This window comes from Anopheles gambiae, chromosome 2 (genome assembly GCF_943734735.2).
Source record: "Anopheles gambiae chromosome 2, idAnoGambNW_F1_1, whole genome shotgun sequence".
Taxonomy (NCBI): Eukaryota; Metazoa; Arthropoda; class Insecta; order Diptera; family Culicidae; genus Anopheles; species Anopheles gambiae.
The window spans coordinates 87,628,835-87,648,575 of NC_064601.1; the positions used below are offsets into that span (position 1 = coordinate 87,628,835).

Sequence of the window (19,741 nt, forward strand, 5' to 3'; positions counted from 1 at the left end):
GCGAAAAAGCTGGTGGCGCTCTCTGTTGGTGGGATACCCCAACCAGTGGAGCTTCATCGCTTGGAGGAGAGCTTTCTCATTTCCTCTGTACTGTTGTATGGTTTCGCATTAAAGTTATGCATCGCTAGAACTAGAACGGCGATACGCTTGTTTAAATACTAAACTCCAACAGAAACCACCAGCACTGAAGCAAGTGAGATTTGAGTAATGGTCGTTGGTGTTGATACCCACGTATCTGACCACACGACCATTGATATAGATTTTTGCTCAGAAAGTTAGAGGGCTATATAGGTCATGATAAGATGAAACTTGTCGAAACACATTGCAAGAAAAGGATAGCAATATAATGATGAGTTGTAATACGCCATCTATTGATCAAACCAATGAAGCTGTGGAGCTTTCATTTTTTTTTTCTATGGATATTCAATTTTCCAGTCGTTTAAGCTTAATCTGTGGCGCTTGGGTAGTTTTAATACGCTATCTATTGATCAAACCAATGAAGCTGTGGAGCTTTCATTTTTTTTCTATGGATATTCAATTTTCCAGTCGTTTAAGCTTAATCTGTGGCGCTTGGGAACCTAAACGGAATATAGAAAGACTTCGTTTAGCAGACGGCAAACGACTCATGCATTCTAAAAATATTAAAAAAAAAACTGGTGGCGCCATCTGTTGGTGAGATACTAAACCAGTGGAGCTTCCTCGCTTGGAGTGCTTTTTCCTTCCCTCTGTACTGTTGTATGGTTTCGCATTGAAGTTATCAAGTTAGTATTTGTACTAAACTGTAGTAAATTTCGATGCAAATTATCAACAAAATTGTGCACTTCTAATTCAAATCACAGCCGAATATGTTTACGTTTTTTCACGATTCCATGTAAGCGATGCGCGTAGATTTTCACCAACACAACGGAAGGACAAAGGTGGACGAAATGTTGCAAGCGAGTAAAAGACGGCTAGAAAAATTGAGCGAGATGCAGCTATTTTCGAACGTCAAAAACTCTCGCCTTGCCGTGCGGGGCAAAAACAATAACAAATCCCCCTCGTGTCGTATGATTCAGCCTCGAAAACAAGGCGCAAGGGAAAGGAACAGAGTGTAGAAACTAATTCCGCGCCCACCCCCCTTCCGTGTCACGATCGATTTGCGTTCTTTGTTTCCACTTTCGATTTTGATAAGATTTGACGTGAATTCGTTGTTTTGATTGGGCCCTATTTCTGTTGTGTGCTTGCTGCGTCGTTATCGCTGTACATAAGCGTACGGGCCCTTGTTTGGCCCCAAATCGGAACAGTGCCCAGAAGGATAGTGATCGCAAGAACGGAACAACGTAAAAGCTGCTCCACACAGCAAAAATACAACACACATACACACCATGGAACCGAACGACGGGGACGAGAAAATCCCATTAAAGCTGGCACAAATATCGATCGACAAGTTTAACCAGACAATACCACAGTACCTGACGGTGCTGCGGAACCACAAATGCAACATCGAAAAGGCAGGCTCGCTGAACGACTGGGAGAAGGTGAAGCGGGAGCAGCTGAACGCGACCCGCATCGTCAAACAGATCCGCTTCATGCTGGTGGAGATCGATAAAGTGCGCCAGCGGTTGCGGGCCAGCGACTACGATCGGTTCGACGAGGGCATCGCGTCGACGAAGAAGGACGCATTCAACAGTATGGCCGAGTATATGGGTAAGTGGACGGGGTGGTTTGGTTGTTGGCAAATTGCTTTAACACCTTCTTCCGTGGCTTGATACAATTGCAGCGATGCAGCAAAGCGTACGGGCACAGTCAGCCCGCAACTATCAACGCTCGCAGTACGACGAAGAAGGTGGCAGCAGGGACGGTAGTTCCGAATTTCCCACCGGTGGCCGGCTGGCCTACGTCCCACAGATTACCAGCTCGTTCAACACGGAGGAGCACGAACTGCGCCAAAGGGAGGAGTGTCTGCGCCAGATGGAAAGCTTGCAGCGCGAAATGGAGGACATCCAGGAGCTGTACCAGAAGGTGCACGAGCTGGTGCACGAGCAGGGCGAAACGGTTACCCGCGTCGAGGAGAACGTGGACGTGGCCCAGATCCAGGTGGAGGCGGGCGTGACGGCCCTGCAGAAAGCGCTCGCGTACAAGAAAGCCGTTTACCCGTTGGCCGGCGCCTTCCTTGGCTCGTGCATCGGCGGCCCGATTGGGCTGGTCGTGGGACTGAAGGCGGGTGGGTTGGCCGCGCTCGGTGGCGGGCTGGTTGGGTTTGCGAGTGGCAAGTTCATCAAAAACGTGGACGCCCTTCCGGAGCCCGATGAGGCCGGTTCGAATGATAGTGCGACCGAGGCAACACCCGGCACGCCCACGGAACCGGGCGAAGCGGAACCGATTGCGTCGAAAACATGACAGTTGCTTAACCGGTGCACCATTCAGTAGGTCAAACGCTGTCGAACACATACTCACCCGTTAGCCGATGTGTTACTTTTACCGTTTTAATGTAATGTGCTGACACACACACAATAGCCCCGGAACAAACGCTTTGTGCATCACAATTATATCCCCCTACAAGCACTAGAGTACGCTAACGTATACCGCCGCCTGTCGTAGTCGTTGTCGTTGTTTTATAGCCAATAATGGAAATACATCCACGTTCTTCGTGTTACTTTAACAAAATTACGGTGCGTGTGTGTGGTTTTATTGCGCCAGCAGTGCCTTCCAGTTGTTCGTACGATCGATAAAGTGCATCCGTTTGCCGCGGAACTCCTTTCGTCGGGCGTCCTTGCCCTCGCGCACCATCTGCTTCTTGCGCTCCTTGCGCGGGTTGTACCAGGCCGGATACTGGCCGAACTGGTCGCGCTTCGTTTTCACGTTGTACAGGTGCTTTACGTTCGTCTTCGGGTTGACCACCGTGATGAACTTTTCCCGCTTGGCCGTCGCTTTCTGCTCCTTCTGAACGATTTCCGCGAGCGTTTCTTTCTTCAACAGCTCTAGCTCCTATGTAAGGGGTAGGGAGTGTATGCAGCGATGTTTTGATTAGAAAAGTGCGTGTGTTTACATACAACCAATGCTGATAGCAAGCGATGAAACGCGTAAGTACCTCTTCCTTTTTCTTCTGCTCGGTAATATCCTTCAGCTTGTCCATCAGATTGCCCTCGCCGACGTCCTCCTCGATGAAGCCGAGCATTTTCTTCAGTTTCTTTACCTCCTTCACCTTGTTTTTGGCACGGCGAATGGCGTTGTTCTGGTTGCGGCGTTTCTTGCAGCGGGCCGTCATGTTGGTGGCTGTGCGGTGTACTTTATTCACTCGGAAACGGTAAGGCAATGGAGATTACTAGCGTTTGAGAGTAATTTACGCTCGAAAGTAAGCGCTTTGCACCGCTAAATACGAACAAATGTATGAAGCAAACACGAAAACGTGGTGCCTCTTGTTTGTCGTATTTTGGAAGAGAACTTCAGGTGACGGAAAGGTAAGGTGTTTGACGTCTGGCGACAGGTTTGACGTTATTGCTTGAAATGTGGCGGCCATTGTGAAGCTTTGTTGCTGTGCTGGAAAAATTGTATTTTTTTATTTAAAGGGATAAACTGGATGAAAATCATATTTTTAGTTTTAAAATACGCTATTTTTAATTGCACACGTGAAAATCATAGTTTAATTCAAATCCTCATCTGACTTACCGAAAGAATTCAAGTCTTCTTCAACTATGCACTATAAACATATGTCGTTTCGCTTGAAATTTAAATTGGCGAAATATTTCAAGAATTTCATCGTTGAAATACGAAATTTTAACATAATCAACAAAAGCTCGAGAATAAACTTTTTTTTGCTGAAAATGCTTGACATGACCTAACAAATTGTTAGCTATAATTCTTATTTAAATTAAAACCACCATAGTTTTAACTACCTTACCTTAATTACTTAATAATAATAGATAAAGTTGGAGTTACCTTAGACAATTCTAGAATACACATTTGTGCTCAACCTAAATATTGATGAAATTGTTTGTTATATTGTGTCAAAAATTGAAGCAATACAAATCGATGCTCCAAACAATTGAAAAAAAATATTAATAAAAAAAACTGTATAAAAATCACAACAAATAAAAACATCAAAATTCTTGAAAGAAAATTCTCACGACGAATGGTTTTCAAACCTTCTCCTAGCGTATTCCACACCGTTGACGCCCATTCGTTCCGGCAGCACCCGAGCCAGCCAATTGATGGATGAGTGGTTGGTTTTGCCGTGATTTTTGCGCCGCATTTCATTCGCTCGCCAGCGTCGTAGGCAGCGAACCGTGGCCGGAAAGCCATGGCCGATGCACGCCCTTCATTCGCATTTCTAGGGATGCTTTTGACACCCTTGCTTAAGGTGCTTACCCTACACGCCGGCCATTATGAGGGGTGAAACCGACACGAAAAAAAAAATCCGACACCCCCTCATTTGAGGCATAACGAACGAGAGCGAAAAAAAATCAATATGGCTGCCTTACCATTGCCGGTCTTCAGCACACATACACTGACGAATGCAGGACAGTGTTGGAAATTTTTCTTTTCGAAATATTCCACTACAAGAAGGGAAAACAATCACCAAAGGCAGAGCCCTAACTCCGAGTGCTTCCTTCGGTCCATCCGTGTGGCGTTGATGGTGTTTGGCCAATTGCACGTAGACTGTACACTGTGCATGATGGTATTAGTTAGTATTTTATTCTTCTCTTCACGCTGTTGTAACGCGTAAAACGGAAAGAAAATGCTCTTAGCCACGAAGGACGACGATACAGTTCCAAAGAAATAATGAGGCGCTTTTCCTTCTACGCGTTGGTCTACATCAGCGCCATCTCGGACCAATGTGATTATCGGTAGGGGGAATGGACTTCCCGCTGTAAAGAATTTTCCTGTTCCTTTCAAGAGGACGATAAAGAGAAAGAGCGAGACAGAAACAAGGTATGCAACACAGAATAAAAAAAAGTTAGAGGAAAAATGTATTTGCTATTCACTTGTATTTGAGGTGGACGGCGGCCATATTTGCACGGCTTTACAGCACGATTCGCAGCAAGGTAGGTAGGATATTTTTGTTAACGAGAGCACTGTTTTCGTCTAAATTTTTCATTCCCCTTCCTGTTTCCCAGGGTAACTGTCGTTTCCCTGTGGAGTGGAGAGGATCTGGTACGTTACTTCGATTTCCTATGTGAGAGTGTGCTGATGAAGTTTCGGCTGCTAATTGAAACTTTCCATGAGCTCCTACTAAAGCCTATTAAAGGGACGATTACGTTGAAATAGAAATAAGATTAAGGTGCAACCTTTCTGTGAATGGAGTCACTAAAAGATTAATTGTTTTTTATTAGGATAAAATATTTTTTTGGTGCCATCATGTATTGTTTGTCGCTCAAGGACGAATATTTTCTAAGCTGCATATGCGATTTTTTCTTTCTATTTAGTGCAATAACCGTAAGTGATCTAGACCTACCTTTACCACTGATGATAGTTGGCTATTAGAGGCTTATTTGATCACCCTAACATAGTGGGATAGTCGAGTCCTACGTATCGAGAGTACGGTTCATACTGGGACCTTGAACCTATTACGGACATGTTTTGAAGTCGTGCGAGATAACGACTGTATCACGGGACTAGCCGCAGGTGCTATTTGACTACCGACCACTCTTTAAGATGAATTTTGTAAAGGCAATTTTCTGCAATATTTTTGCTCCAACTCTAACAACAAATTCTAGTGTATTTATTTTTTCAGATTTTTCATCTTCTTAATTTTATTGTTGTGCTATACATTCGTCTAGGATAGACTTTTCTGATTGTTTGTGTTTTATTTACGTTTTACATAGGACATTAGTTATGTAAGGAGTTCGTTAAGCAGACAATTTGAAATAATCTTGAATTGAATCAAATTTGCATGGTGCTGTTGATGTCTTGTATACTTCATTGCAACGAGTTGATAGAGAGGTATCACATTACAGCGATATCAAAAATTGCACAGTTGTTGGCACATTCAACATTTTCTCCATTTTTCAATTTTGAGGCCATTCGATACACAGTGTTTCTGAGAATTGAAGTAATTTTAAAAATGTACGATAATTCCCCAAAAACTGTTGAAAAAACACCATTAACAAACAATTGATTGCTCATCTATGGTTATGTGAGCAAATGTACAGTCTGTTCTCGAGATACGCAGTTTATGTGTTCCCGTGGCATCCGCGTAACTCGAATATCTGCGTAAATGGAATATTACGGTTCTCAACTGAAAAAACAGTTGAAAAATTGGTATTTTTGAATAAATTTAGTATTGACATACACTGAACTATTCATCAAATACGATTTGTGGAGAGCACTAGTAAATTACTGGTTTTAAGGGGTTTAAATATCAAATCAAAACTGTCAAGTTTCGAAAACTGCGTACCTTCGGATCTGCGTAAGTCGAGAAACGCTTGACTCGATAACTGTACCACAGTTTAGAACATAATTTAATGTTCACAAGCAAAAAGGGCCACTGATCTTCTTTAGCTACCATTAAATAAAAAAAATCTCTTTGACCAATTTGAGTCTCGTTAAATACAAAAAAGATCTACATGATTAAAACATTGATTGAAGTTTTTTTATGAAACAATCATGATAAGTCCCATCTTTTACCCCAACACAGGTTTGCGAAGGACGGAAGTATCTTTCAGATGATATTACTCTCATGGAAATGAAGAAATAAAATGTACAAGCAAGTGGTGGCATCGGAAAATCCTCAGCATAATAATAATAATTTGTAGATCACTTCATTATATAAACAAGATGGAAAAAATCTTCAAACCTCTTTAAACAGCTATTTTAAGATTTTTTTCTTTTTTATCATTGTTTCTTGTAAATGTTCTCACATGTGTCTATTTTTGATTAGGTGAATCTTAAAATTAATAACACATACCAATAACAACCCAATTTTTGCAAATAGAATAAGAATAAATTAATAAATCAAGAAAAAAATGTATTATCTGCCGCAAAAGAAATATTTTCAGTTCATGTGTATTTGAAATTGTATAAGAAAAATAAATAAGTACAGTTATTACGTTGATTTGATTCATCACATCCGCTATTTTGTCTATGTTCGGGTTATTTTCACCCTTTACCATGTGTTTGCATTGATCCACGGCAGGAAGTACGTCACACGAGCGTATACCGAGGGTCTGCCGGAGGCACAGCCGGCTGCAGACACGAACGACACCACACCGATCTGCAGCACTCCGTTCGAGTCCACAGTAAGTGGCCCACCGGAGTCCCCGTTGCAAGCCGACCGTCCACCCGACGCCTTCAGGCACACGTTCTGGCTCTGGGCCAGTGCGAAGCCCCAGCTCGTAATACACTCGGCGTTGGTTAGGACCGGGTTGCTGGTGAAACGTAGCGTTGCCGACGTAGCCTGACTTGAGTCCGTGGTGCGTCCGAACCCAGACACGGTGCCGGTAAAGCCTCCAAACTGGCGCGTATCCGTGCGGGCCGGCAAACGAATCGGTTGCACGCGGGACGTGAACGTTATCCGTGAGTTGAGCAAAACCAGCGCCACATCGTTCCTCAGGCTGGTAGCGTCGTACCCTGGATGTCGGCGGATGCCAGACGTCGAGAACCGGATGCGCTGTTGTGACAGCTCCACAATCATACGGTTTTGCGCTCCCATGATGGCAATACCCCCACTGGACAGGGCATTCCCAGTGCCACTAATGCAGTGAGCCGCCGTCAGGAGGAAGTTGCGGGTCAGCACGGATGCTCCACAAAGCGCTGTACCCTCGGGAAAGTCGCTCAGCAGTGCGACCTGGTACGGGAACTGGCCGGGCAGAGCCTCCTGCCCGTTGGTGATGCGGTCCGTTGAGGTCTCGTTACGGTAGGCCTGCATTTCCGGTGGCAGGCGGGCCCAGTAGTGATCGAACTCCTCGACCGGTCGCACCTTCGACCAATCGATGTCGATCTGTTCCGCCCTGGCAGCAGCGACGGCCAGACAGAAAACTGCAAGCACAAACGATCTCATCTTGCTGGAGAGAATGATTGGGCGGTGTGTGTGGATCGACGGTTTTTATACTTTGCGTAAAATTTCGATTCGAAGAGGCTTCTTATCGTTGTGTTTGTTTTAAGTACTTCAACTTAGCAAGCAACTGTTGGAATTGGGACATCCGAACGCACGAAGGAACAGGACGCTGCTGTCCGGTTTTTACCACCAAAAATCTCCAAAATACGATGGTTTTCAGATGTAGGTTAGATAGCGCCCGATACGCAAACCAGTATTCTCGGCAGTAAATCCTTCGTTCGTACGGTGCACGCTCTTTGGGGTGTTGCAGGTCGATTTCGGATACATTTCGATGCTTTTTGAATCATAATGCGAACTTTTTTTTTTGCTTAAATTTAATTGATTGATGCCCAGGCATTAACCTTACCGTTTTCTTATGTTTAATGATTACCATGATGTACTGGAGTCAATTGCAAATTTACGGTCATCTTGTTCTGATACATGAATTCAATTTATGTTTGTCAGTGGCCATACCACCAGTAGTCAATGCTTTGAGTTTCGTTTTAAAAAAAAATCAGTATTTTTTTAATTCTGTCAAGAATTTACGATTCTTTGTTTTGTTTTTTTGTTATTTATATTCACATTCATGCATAAATTAACCAAAAATTAATTGAGTAACTCATCAAAAGAGTACCTCTACAATCGATATCGTAAGAAATGAATGCAATTGATGTGTCCCATTAAATCCCCTATCATCGGAAGGTAGTGCCCTAGAGCCAACCGTTGACACTAGTGGAATTGGCCATATGCATGTTGCAGTTGTGTTCCGAGAAGTAGTGCGCCGGATCCACTAGTTGGTTCTTGGCGAGCTACGTAAGGGATACATTAAATTCTCCTGCTTCGGAAGGTAGTGCACTGGAGCCAGCCATTGGTGCCAGAGACCCTGGAGTCAGCGGTTGGCACTAGTGGAACTGGCCATATGCACGTTGCAGTTGTGTCCTGATAAGTGGTGCGTCAGATCCATTTATTGGTTCTTGGCGGACTACGTAAAGGATGCTAGGGAATGCCATTGTATTCGATGGAGTACGACCCGTTTTTTCTTGATGAAACTATGTTGGTCATCTTGGGTGTGTGTATGACTCGGACGGTTCCTCTGAGAGTTTTTCGAAGCCACCACTTGCTCGTGTTTTTATTTCATAACAACTATTAGAGTAGAATTATCTTATAGATACTTTGTCCTTCTCAAACCTGTGTTGGCGTAAGAGGTGGGACTTATCATCATCATCATCATCATCATCATCATCACTCACGGTTAATTCCCTATCATATTTCGATGTCTCTCGTGCAATCGAAACCGGATTGAGGTTGTGTTCTTATTATCACCATATATTTTCATTGATCCACGAGAGAACGTACGACACTCGAGCGTACACCGAGGGCCATCCGGACGCACAGCCGTATGAAGATCCGAATGACACGGTGCCGATCTGCAGCACTCCTCCCGAGTTCACCGTAAGTGGCCCACCGGAGTCTCCGTTGCAGGACGATCGTCCACCGGTCGGCTTCAGGCACACGTTCTGGCTCTGGGCCAGCGCGAAGCCCCAGCTCACAATACACTCCGCTTTCGACATGATCGGATTGCTGGTGAATCGAAGTATTGACGAAGGATACGGACTAGCGTCCGACGAGCGCCCGAACCCAGACACGGTACCGGTGAAACCTTCAAATTGGCGCGTATCCGTGCGGGCCGGCAAACTGATCGGTTTCACCCGGGACGTGAACGTCATGGGAGAGTTCAGCAAGATGAGTGCCACATCGTTTCTCAAGCTGGTATCGTCGTACTCGGGATGGCGGCGAATGCCAGTAGACGTAAAGCGGATGCGCTGCTGCGAAAGCTCCATTGCGGTACGGTTGTGTGCTCCCATGATGGCGATACCGCCGCTAACGAGAGTGGTGCTGGTAGCGCTGACACAGTGGGCCGCCGTCAGGATGAAGTTACGCGTCAGTACGGAACCGCCGCAAAGCGCCGTACCATCGGGAAAGTTGAGGAGCAGTGCGACCTGGTACGGGAACTGGCCGGGCAGAGCCTCCTGCCCGTTGACGACGCGGTCCGTTGAGGTATCGTTACGGTAGACTTGTAGTTTGGGTGGCAGACGGGCCCAGTAGTGATCAAACTCCTCGACCGGTCGCACCTTCGACCAATCGATGTCGATCTGCTCAGCACGGACAACGGCGGCACCAAGACAGACAAGTGCAAGTACAAACGATCTCATTTTGCTGACCATCTGGTGCGGTTGGAAGGTTTTTATACTCCGACACCAAAAATTGCTTCCTCGAGTTTCTTCCCCGATGAGTTTGTCTTTGTTTTAAGTACCTCTTGCTGGAATGGGGACATCACAACCAAAACGGCCCAAAAAAGATGTAGGTTAGACTGCGCCCGACAGGAAAACCAGTATTCTCTGACAGCAAATTTTTGCACCGGACGTGCGCCTTTGAGCAATTCGTTTTTTGGGACGATGCAACGATGCAACAGCCGGTTTCGCTTGCTTTCTTTTTTGAATCTTAAAAGATGCTGCAATAAAACGGGAAGTGTTTATACTTTTGAATTCAAATAATCAACGTTCTAAGTCTACATTTTATTGATATCTTTACAAATAAATCAGTATTATTTTATCAGTAAATACAACTACCAACTATTGATCTTACTTTATCCTACTATTTCTGTCCACTAAAGTTACGGTTGGGCCACAAAATCGGAGTTAATCTCAACCCAGTTCAGATAGAACGACACACGCGAGTATACGGACGGCATACCGGCCTCACAACCACGAATCGACACAAACGATACCACGCCGATCTGGATCGGTCCACCCGATTCCACCGTGAGCGGCCCGCCGGAGTCTCCATTGCAGGACGAGCGTCCTCCCGTTCCGCTCAGACACACATTTTGGTCCTGGATATTAGAGGAGCCCCAGCGCGTAATACAGTTCGCATTGGTCATGACCGGGTTGCTTGTGAACCGTACGACCGTCGAGATGGATAGGCTAGCGTCGGTCGTACGCCCAAATCCCGACAGCGTACCAACGAACCCACCAAACTGACGAGTATCCGACCGGGCCGGCAAACGTACCGGTTGGATGCGGTCGGTGAAGGTGATGGAAGAATTCAGCATCACCACGGCAATGTCATACCGCAGCGTGGACGAAACGTACAGTGGATGGTACCGAATGCCGCTGGCCGTGTAGCGGATCCGCTGCTGGGAAGCCTCCTGAATCGTACGGTTGTGCGCTCCCATGATGGCGATACCGCCCGACACCACCTTGTTCGTTCCCGACACGACGCAGTGGGCAGCAGTGAGGATAAAGTTACGCGTCAGCACGGAACCACCGCATAGGGCCGTTCCGGTCGGGAAGTCACTCAGAAGTACGATCTGGTACGGGAACTGGCCTGGGGTCGCTTCCTGCCCGTTAGTGATGCGTTGGAAGGGACGCCGCTGACGATAGATCTTCATTTCCGTCGGCAAACGATCCCAGTAGTGATCGAAATCTTCGATCGAACGTACCTTCCTCCAATCAATTTCGATCCAGTTTGCACTGGCAAGCGTGGCCAGAAGGGACACGGCGAACAGGAACGTTCTCATGCTGGTAGAGAATAAAGCGAGCCAACGTGTGGTACGATAGGTTTTATACCCGTGAAATTCCAGCATTGAGGTTCTTAGCGTTGTCTTTACATACACTACCGCGGAAGGTGGTGACCAAAGTGATATGTAAATAAAATGTACAGTATAGATGGAGAAATTGGGTGACAACGGTTGAGGAAACCAGTTCTGTTCGTAATAAAATTGTAAAGCTGTATTGATGGTAGTGCGTGAACAGATGTATATTTTTGGAAACATATCGCTACATGTTTCTTGCAATTAGGCATTGGAATCAATATAATGGTTATAAATGGGAAGCTACTACCGTTAATGCTGCAATTCCTAGTCACTGGTTCAATGTACCAAATCAGGGTTTGTTTTTAATAATTATGGGTTTGAAAATTTTGGATGTTTTCCCTAACTATTGCGATTATATTAAGTAAAACCAGATTTGCAAAATCCGCTTTATGTACCAAAGGATCTACACGTTTCAGTTTAATTTGTTGTTCAACATTTGTTCATGTTGTACTAGAATCAATTCTTGACTTTACTGACATCTTGAAGGCACTGATTTCGAGAAAAATAAATATTTTCTCTCAGTTTCTTTACCAACGGAGGCATTCTTAAATCTTTTGACTCTTCAAATAATATTCATTGAAATTTAATCGGTTATCCTTATTGATATGGACTAGATCTTTTGGAGCATATTGTAGCTGCTATAGTTGTTCACGTGAAAATTAGCATAGTTTTATAAAACTTTGCTCTGAGTTTTACAACAACTCTTATTTAGCTTTGTTCTGATTTTTTTTATTCAGCGTTATAATGGCTTCAGCCGTATTTTAAATACATCATGCTTTGACATATAAGTCATTCTTCTGACATTTAAACTCTGTGTAAAAGTCTTACTCGAGATAATTGTCTAAAATTTGAAGAACAATGTTTTATTTGGTTAAAATTCTGGAAAGTTGGGAAAAAATGAGTTTGTATGATAGTATCATTATATTTGGCTTTGACGATTGGATATCATTGATGAAATAAAGAAGATTTGACGAGAGGTTTTCGTTGGCGATGCAAGGATGATTGGATGAATAACTGTATACAAACAGAAAAATAGTACTAAAACCTTGCTGTCGGTCAACCAACAACGAATCTAACACTAGACTGCTCTATATATGAATTGGTGTATCATTGTAGGAAAGGCTGTAATATCGCCGAAATGAATAAAATGGATTTATCAGCCAATACTAAACTTCCTACTCTGATAGGTAGTTCCTGGAAAAGGTTTCGTTTCCTAGAATAGTGGTGCGCCGCTTAGTCTGCATTGCTAATCACCGTAGACGCATAATCTATGGCAATTGTTAAGCCGTCTAATCGCACCGTGCTAACGACGGTTGAACTTACTCCTTCTGCAATAAACGCTTCGCCTAAACTGTTTCTTATCGATAACACTGTCGAATTATGATGATAAGAATTTTGTTTCCAAAACATTGGGTATAAAAGGTTGCGGTTTACCTTCTCTAAATCACACTACGCTTTCAGCAGAGGCAGAAGAACTCCTTGGGAGCCAAAGTCTCTATCAACCGTACCAACCCCATCACTCTTCTGACAGGATGAGATCGTTCGTGCTTCTATTCGCTGTTCTGGCCGCCGTTGCCAGCGCCGAATGGATCGACATCGATTGGTCCACGGTGCGTCCGATCGAGGAGTTCGACCACTACTGGGAGCGTCTGCCAGCTGAGCTGCAAGTCTACCGCGAGAAGCTTCCGTCGCACCGCATCACCAACGGGCAGGAGGCGACACCCGGCCAGTTCCCGTTCCAGATCGCTTTGATCAGTGAATTCGCGTCCGGTAACGGTCTTTGCGGTGGCTCCGTCCTGACGCGCAACTTTATCCTGACCGCTGCTCACTGCGTCGTGTCTGGTGCCTCGACCCTGGCCTCGGGAGGTGTCGCCATCATGGGAGCGCACAACCGTAACGTTCAAGAATCAACTCAGCAGCGCATCCGCTTTGCGACCAGTGGAATTCGTCGTCATCCGAGCTACAGCTCTAGCACACTTCGCAATGACATTGCCACGGTTCGCCTGAACTCGCCGATGACGTTCACTACGCGAATCCAACCCATCCGTCTACCGGGTCGCTCGGACACTCGCCAGTTCGGAGGATTCACCGGTACCGTGTCTGGATTTGGACGCACTTCGGATGCGAGCTCTGCTACCTCGGCTGTGGTTAGGTTCACCACCAACCCGGTGATGACCAATACGGACTGTATTGCCCGCTGGGGCTCAACTGTAGTTAACCAGCACGTATGCCTGAGCGGAGCGGGAGGACGCTCGTCCTGCAACGGTGACTCTGGTGGTCCGCTGACCGTCCAGTCCGGTGGAACGATGCAGATCGGTGTGGTGTCGTTTGGATCCGTTAATGGCTGTGCCATCGGTATGCCCTCGGTGTATGCTCGTGTGACGTTCTTCCTGGACTGGATCGTAGCCAACTCGGACTTTGTTCCGCAGGCGTAATTTCGTGATCGATCAAATGATTTGACTGACAAATAAATACATTTGTTTGTGAAATATGAGCTAGTTTGTGTACATTTTTGATGGGCTTAAACGGCTAGAAACGAAAAACAGTTTTGTGATATTGTTGTATTTGAATGGTTTGGTTTTGAATTTTGTATGAACATATTCCCAAGCTCACGTTGGCTTTCAGTGATTTATCGGTTTATCATAAGCAGAACAGTCAGTTCTACGAATAGGGGCATGATCTATTCAGTGCTTGACCCCATGATCAGCAAGTTTTTTTTAAGTTGTACGAGTTGACGACAGTATTACGAGACCGGCCCTAATCAACCTTGGTTCTTTGTTATTCTCTTTGTTTAGTAATAACTTCATGCTTGTACTACCTAATGACTCATTTCTTTTAAACGCTGATGATGTTAAACTCTTCAAAAACAATACGTACTCATTAGGATTATGTTGGGTCACATGAAGATATTGATTCTTTTTGTTTGTGAAGTTTAAAACTAATAATATCTAAACATCCGGTATTCATGGCTGTATGGTATCATTCCATCACTTGAAACGACGGTATGTAAACCATTATCATATAAAAGAAATCCAACTACGACGTCATTCGTCTGTAAAGGTGTCGAACTTGAGAAAACAGGACACATGTTAAGGACATCACTGATAGTTGTTTCCAGCAACAATCTGCCGAATTCAGAGGTCCTTTGTGTTTAAAATCATTGTAAAATTGTCCGGTTCATACTATACTACAGTTTTGCTGAGTAATGTGCTCTCTCTCTCTCTCTCTGATGGCCGGCTTACGATAGAGGACGTCGAAGTGACATGGCCTGGTGAACAATCATTGTTTAGGATGTTCGGGCCTTGGCTGCAGCCTCCCATCCATGTAGACACTCGATCTCCGACAACTCTCGCTTTACCTGATCCAGCTGCTGATTCACCATCGAGTTCGCAGTGCTCCCCTGCGCCTCATGCTGAACTGGGGATCGCCTTCTTGGTGGGGTATGAGTCCGGCGTTCTCATAACATTCCCCAGCCAGAGCATTCTGCCAGCCTTCACCGCCGTCAGGAAGCTTGGTTCGCCGTACAGCTCAGCAAACTGGTTCATCCTTGTTCACCAATTTTCTTGCTCGAACACACCGCCAAAGATAGTCCGGAGGATGCGTCGCTCAAACATGCCCAGAGCAATGTGGTATCTCCAATCAATAGGACTTTGCAAAAAATATATGCTGCCGAATGGAAATTAACCAAAGGTATGTTTCGTTGCTTGCGTTGGAGAAATAAATTAAATTTTCCCGGATACCGTATCCGGTGTCTAATGCTCGGACTGCAATGGGTAAACAAATCATGTTAATCATTGTCAAATTGAGTAATAACTATAATAGGCACGGTCTCGGCCTGCCTTACAGTTACACCAATTAAGAAAGAGAAAAATAGATTATCAATTTTTACGTGCTATATCTTTTCAGCTATCTACATTTTGAAAATCTGGTGGCAAATTCAAAAGAATGTATAGTAACGTAACTGGTCTCGATTGAAGAATAATTAATTTTTAAAGATAAATAAGATACTAAGCAATTAAATAAATTCATTTATTAAAAAAAAGCAATCAATCAATACAAAAGTAAAAATTAAACAAAAATAATTCAAAAAATATCTCAACTAACGATTACGTGTAAATAAAGCAATAAATGAACGAATACTAAACAATGTTTAGTTTAATCTTTTTCATTGCATCAATCTATTTGAAAAATCCCGCATAATTTGTATAGATAGGGCACCAAATAGTAATGGAGTCAAAACGAAGCTGGATTAAAGGATTAACATGAAAATGTTAAAAATAATTTATTAAATATATCAAGAAATCATTCCATCGTTGATGAAAAATTGTCTAATATTTTTAGCTTGTTTTATTTTCAATACATCTCGAACTAAACATTAAAACTCTTACTTTTATGAGTGATGTGGAAATATTCAAAAAAACAACGAAGAAGTGAATAAAATGGGTTTATAAGCTTATAGTAAACTCTCTAATCTGATAGGTAGTTCCTAGAAAATGTCCAATTCCCAGAATAATAGTTCGTCGCTTAGGTGTTTTGATAAAGAACGGTAAGTCTGCATCGCTAATCACATTAAGGGCTTTCTAATCACCTAAGGATTATCTATGGCAAGCCACTATAGCATATCGTGGTAATCGATTGTTAAAACCACTCCTCCTACACTTACACTGCCTTATCAATAACGTTGCTAAATTATTATGATAAGAATTTTGGCTCCGAAACTTTGGGTATAAAAGGTTGCGGTTTACCTTCTCTAAATCACTCTACGCTTCCAACAGAGGCAGAAGAACTCCTCGGGAGACAAAGCATCTAATAACTGTACCAACAGCAACCCCATCACTCTTCTGGCAGGATGAGATCGTTCGTGCTTGTATTCGCAGTTCTGACCGCCGTTGCCAGCGCGGAATGGATCGACATCGATTGGTCCACGGTGCGTCCGATCGAGGAGTTCGATCACTACTGGGAGCGTTTGCCAGCTGAGCTGCAAGTCTACCGCGAGAAGCTTCCGTCGCATCGCATTACCAATGGACAGGAAGCGACTCCCGGCCAGTTCCCGTTCCAGATCGCTTTGATCAGTGAATTCGCGTCCGGTAACGGTCTTTGCGGTGGCTCCGTGCTGACGCGTAACTTTATCCTGACCGCTGCTCACTGCGTCGTGTCCGGTGCCTCGACCCTGGCCTCGGGAGGTGTCGCCATCATGGGAGCACACAACCGTAACATTCAAGAATCAACTCAGCAGCGCATCCGCTTTGCGACCAGTGGAATTCGTCGTCATCCGAGCTACAGCTCTAGCACACTTCGCAATGACATTGCCACGGTTCGCCTGAACTCGCCGATGACGTTCACCACGCGAATCCAACCCATCCGTCTACCGGGTCGCTCGGATACTCGCCAGTTCGGAGGATTCACCGGTACCGTGTCTGGATTTGGACGCACTTCGGATGCGAGCTCTGCTACCTCGGCTGTGGTTAGGTTCACCACCAACCCGGTGATGACCAATACGGACTGTATTGCTCGCTGGGGCTCAACGGTAGTTAACCAGCACGTGTGCCTGAGCGGAGCGGGAGGACGCTCGTCCTGCAACGGTGACTCTGGTGGTCCGCTGACCGTCCAGTCCGGTGGAACGATGCAGATCGGTGTGGTGTCGTTTGGATCCGTTAATGGCTGTGCCATCGGTATGCCCTCGGTGTATGCTCGTGTGACGTTCTTCCTGGACTGGATCGTGGCCAATTCGGACTTTGTTCCGCAGCCGTAATTTCGTTATCGATCAAATGATTTGACTAGCAAATAAATACATTTGTTTGTGAAATATGAGCTAGTTTGTGTACATTTTTGATGGTCTTAAACGGCTAGAAACGAGAAACAGTTTTGTGATATTGGTGTATTTGAATTTTTTGGTTTTAATTTTGTTAATATTAATTAATATTCCCAAGCTCACGCTGGCTTTCAGTGATTTATCGGTTTATCATAAGCAGAACAGTCAGTTCTACGAATAGGGGCATGATCTATTCAGTGCTTGACCCCATGATGAGCAAGTTTTGTTAAGATGTACAAGTTGATGACAGTATTACGAGACCGGCCCTAATCAACCTTGGTTCTTTGTTATTATCTTTGTTTAGTAATAACATCATGCTTGTACTACCTAATGACTCATTTCTTTTAAACGCTGATGATGTTAAACTCTTAAAAAACAATACGTACCCATTAGGATTATGTTGGGTCACATGAAGATATTGATTCTTTTTGTTTGTGAAGTTTAAAACTAATAATATCTAAACATCCGGTATTCATGGCTGTATGGTATCATTCCACCACTTGAAACGACGGTATGTAAACCATTATCATATAAAAGAAATCCAACTACGACGTCATTCGTCTGTAAAGGTGTCGAACTTGTCAAAACAGGACACATGTTAAGGCCATCACTGATAGTTGTTTCCAGCAACAATCTGCCAAATTCAGAGGTCCTTTGTGTTTAAAATCATTGTAAACTTGTCCGGTTCATACTATACTACAGTTTTGCTGAGTAATGTGCTCTCTCTCTCTCTCTTTCTCTCTCTCTCTGATGGCCGGCTTACGATAGAGGACGTCGAAGTGACATGGCCTGGTGAACAATCATTGTTTAGGATGTTCGGGCCTTGGCTGCAGCCTCCCATCCATGTAGACACTCGATCTCCGACAACTCTCGCTTTACCTGATCCAGCTGCTGATTCACCATCGAGTTCGCAGTGCTCCCCTGCGCCTCATGCTGAACTGGGGATCGCCTTCTTGGTGGGGTATGAGTCCGGCGTTCTCATAACATTCCCCAGCCAGAGCATTCTGCCAGCCTTCACCGCCGTCAGGAAGCTTGGTTCGCCGTACAGCTCAGCAAACTGGTTCATCCTTGTTCACCAATTTTCTTGCTCGAACACACCGCCAAAGATAGTCCGGAGGATGCGTCGCTCAAACATGCCCAGAGCAATGTGGTATCTCCAATCAATAGGACTTTGCAAAAAATATATGCTGCCGAATGGAAATTAACCAAAGGTATGTTTCGTTGCTTACGTTGGAGAAATAATTTTAATTTGCCCGGATACCGTATCCGGTGTCTAATGCTCGGACTGCAATGGGTAAACAAATCATGTTAATCATTGTCAAATTGAGTAATAACTATAATAGGCACGGTCTCGGCCTGCCTTACAGTTACACCAATTAAGAAAGAGAAAAATAGATTATCAATTTTTAAGTGCTATATCTTTTCAGCTATCTACATTTTGAAAATCTGGTGGCAAATTCAAAAGAATGTATAGTAACGTAACTGGTCTCGATTGAAGAATAATTAATTTTTAAAGATAAATAAGATACCAAGCAATTAAATAAATTCATTTATTAAAAAAAAGCAATCAATCAATACAAAAGTAAAAATTAAACAAAAATAATTCAAAAAATATCTCAACTAACGATTACGTGTAAATAAAGCAATAAATGAACGAATACTAAACAATGTTTAGTTTAATCTTTTTCATTGCATCAATCTATTTGAAAAATCCCGCATAATTTGTATAGATAGGGCACCAAATAGTAATGGAGTCAAAACGAAGCTGGATTAAAGGATTAACATGAAAATGTTAAAAATAATTTATTAAATATATCAAGAAATCATTCCATCGTTGATGAAAAATTGTCTAATATTTTTAGCTTGTTTTATTTTCAATACATCTCGAACTAAACATTAAAACTCTTACTTTTATGAGTGATGTGGAAATATTCAAAAAAACAACGAAGAAGTGAATAAAATGGGTTTATAAGCTTATAGTAAACTCTCTAATCTGATAGGTAGTTCCTAGAAAATGTCCAATTCCCAGAATAATAGTTCGTCGCTTAGGTGTTTTGATAAAGAACGGTAAGTCTGCATCGCTAATCACATTAAGGGCTTTCTAATCACCTAAGGATTATCTATGGCAAGCCACTATAGCATATCGTGGTAATCGATTGTTAAAACCACTCCTCCTACACTTACACTGCCTTATCAATAACGTTGCTAAATTATTATGATAAGAATTTTGGCTCCGAAACTTTGGGTATAAAAGGTTGCG

General features: G+C 43.8%; 7 protein-coding genes across 7 annotated transcripts; 3 read left to right on the forward strand and 4 right to left on the reverse strand.

Moving 5' to 3' along the window:
- Positions 1 to 1,026: 1,026 nt before the first annotated feature.
- LOC1276361 (syntaxin-17) lies at positions 1,027 to 2,646 on the forward strand. Its single transcript, XM_315698.5, has 2 exons — positions 1,027 to 1,686; positions 1,760 to 2,646. Exons 1-2 carry the CDS (start codon positions 1,365 to 1,367, stop codon positions 2,377 to 2,379), a joined length of 942 nt encoding a protein of 313 aa, XP_315698.5. The 5' UTR covers positions 1,027 to 1,364; the 3' UTR covers positions 2,380 to 2,646.
- On the reverse strand, positions 2,633 to 3,459 carry LOC1276362 (protein LLP homolog). The gene is made up of 2 exons (XM_315699.5): positions 3,071 to 3,459; positions 2,633 to 2,967 (listed from the first exon to the last, which is right to left on the reverse strand). The coding sequence occupies exons 1-2, from the start codon at positions 3,245 to 3,247 to the stop codon at positions 2,668 to 2,670; spliced, it is 477 nt and encodes a 158-aa protein (XP_315699.3). The 5' UTR covers positions 3,248 to 3,459; the 3' UTR covers positions 2,633 to 2,667.
- Positions 3,460 to 7,084: 3,625 nt separating this feature from the next.
- Positions 7,085 to 8,015, reverse strand: LOC5667393 (brachyurin). The gene has a single exon (XM_001688654.2). The coding sequence runs from the start codon at positions 7,976 to 7,978 to the stop codon at positions 7,085 to 7,087; it is 894 nt and encodes a 297-aa protein (XP_001688706.2). The 5' UTR covers positions 7,979 to 8,015.
- A 1,245-nt stretch (positions 8,016 to 9,260) lies between these two features.
- On the reverse strand, positions 9,261 to 10,227 carry LOC3290023 (brachyurin). The gene has a single exon (XM_556332.4). The coding sequence runs from the start codon at positions 10,225 to 10,227 to the stop codon at positions 9,334 to 9,336; it is 894 nt and encodes a 297-aa protein (XP_556332.4). The 3' UTR covers positions 9,261 to 9,333.
- Positions 10,228 to 10,553: 326 nt separating this feature from the next.
- LOC5667341 (brachyurin) lies at positions 10,554 to 11,690 on the reverse strand. The gene has a single exon (XM_001688655.2). The coding sequence runs from the start codon at positions 11,658 to 11,660 to the stop codon at positions 10,689 to 10,691; it is 972 nt and encodes a 323-aa protein (XP_001688707.2). The 5' UTR covers positions 11,661 to 11,690; the 3' UTR covers positions 10,554 to 10,688.
- A 1,422-nt stretch (positions 11,691 to 13,112) lies between these two features.
- LOC3290022 (brachyurin) lies at positions 13,113 to 14,163 on the forward strand. The gene has a single exon (XM_556335.4). The coding sequence runs from the start codon at positions 13,202 to 13,204 to the stop codon at positions 14,102 to 14,104; it is 903 nt and encodes a 300-aa protein (XP_556335.4). The 5' UTR covers positions 13,113 to 13,201; the 3' UTR covers positions 14,105 to 14,163.
- Positions 14,164 to 16,410: 2,247 nt separating this feature from the next.
- On the forward strand, positions 16,411 to 17,480 carry LOC133391403 (brachyurin-like). Its single transcript, XM_061645564.1, has one exon. The coding sequence runs from the start codon at positions 16,519 to 16,521 to the stop codon at positions 17,419 to 17,421; it is 903 nt and encodes a 300-aa protein (XP_061501548.1). The 5' UTR covers positions 16,411 to 16,518; the 3' UTR covers positions 17,422 to 17,480.
- Positions 17,481 to 19,741: the final 2,261 nt, after the last annotated feature.

Coding starts and splice junctions, on each gene's coding strand:
- LOC1276361 (XM_315698.5), top strand. CDS start 1,365: ATGGAACCGAACGACGGGGACGAGAAAATCCCATTAAAGCTGGCACAA. Junction 1,687..1,759: donor CAGTATGGCCGAGTATATGG/GTAAGTGGACGG, acceptor ATACAATTGCAG/CGATGCAGCAAAGCGTACGG.
- LOC1276362 (XM_315699.5), bottom strand. CDS start 3,247: ATGACGGCCCGCTGCAAGAAACGCCGCAACCAGAACAACGCCATTCGC. Junction 2,968..3,070: donor AGCAGAAGAAAAAGGAAGAG/GTACTTACGCGT, acceptor CCCCTTACATAG/GAGCTAGAGCTGTTGAAGAA.
- LOC5667393 (XM_001688654.2), bottom strand. CDS start 7,978: ATGAGATCGTTTGTGCTTGCAGTTTTCTGTCTGGCCGTCGCTGCTGCC.
- LOC3290023 (XM_556332.4), bottom strand. CDS start 10,227: ATGAGATCGTTTGTACTTGCACTTGTCTGTCTTGGTGCCGCCGTTGTC.
- LOC5667341 (XM_001688655.2), bottom strand. CDS start 11,660: ATGCTGGAATTTCACGGGTATAAAACCTATCGTACCACACGTTGGCTC.
- LOC3290022 (XM_556335.4), top strand. CDS start 13,202: ATGAGATCGTTCGTGCTTCTATTCGCTGTTCTGGCCGCCGTTGCCAGC.
- LOC133391403 (XM_061645564.1), top strand. CDS start 16,519: ATGAGATCGTTCGTGCTTGTATTCGCAGTTCTGACCGCCGTTGCCAGC.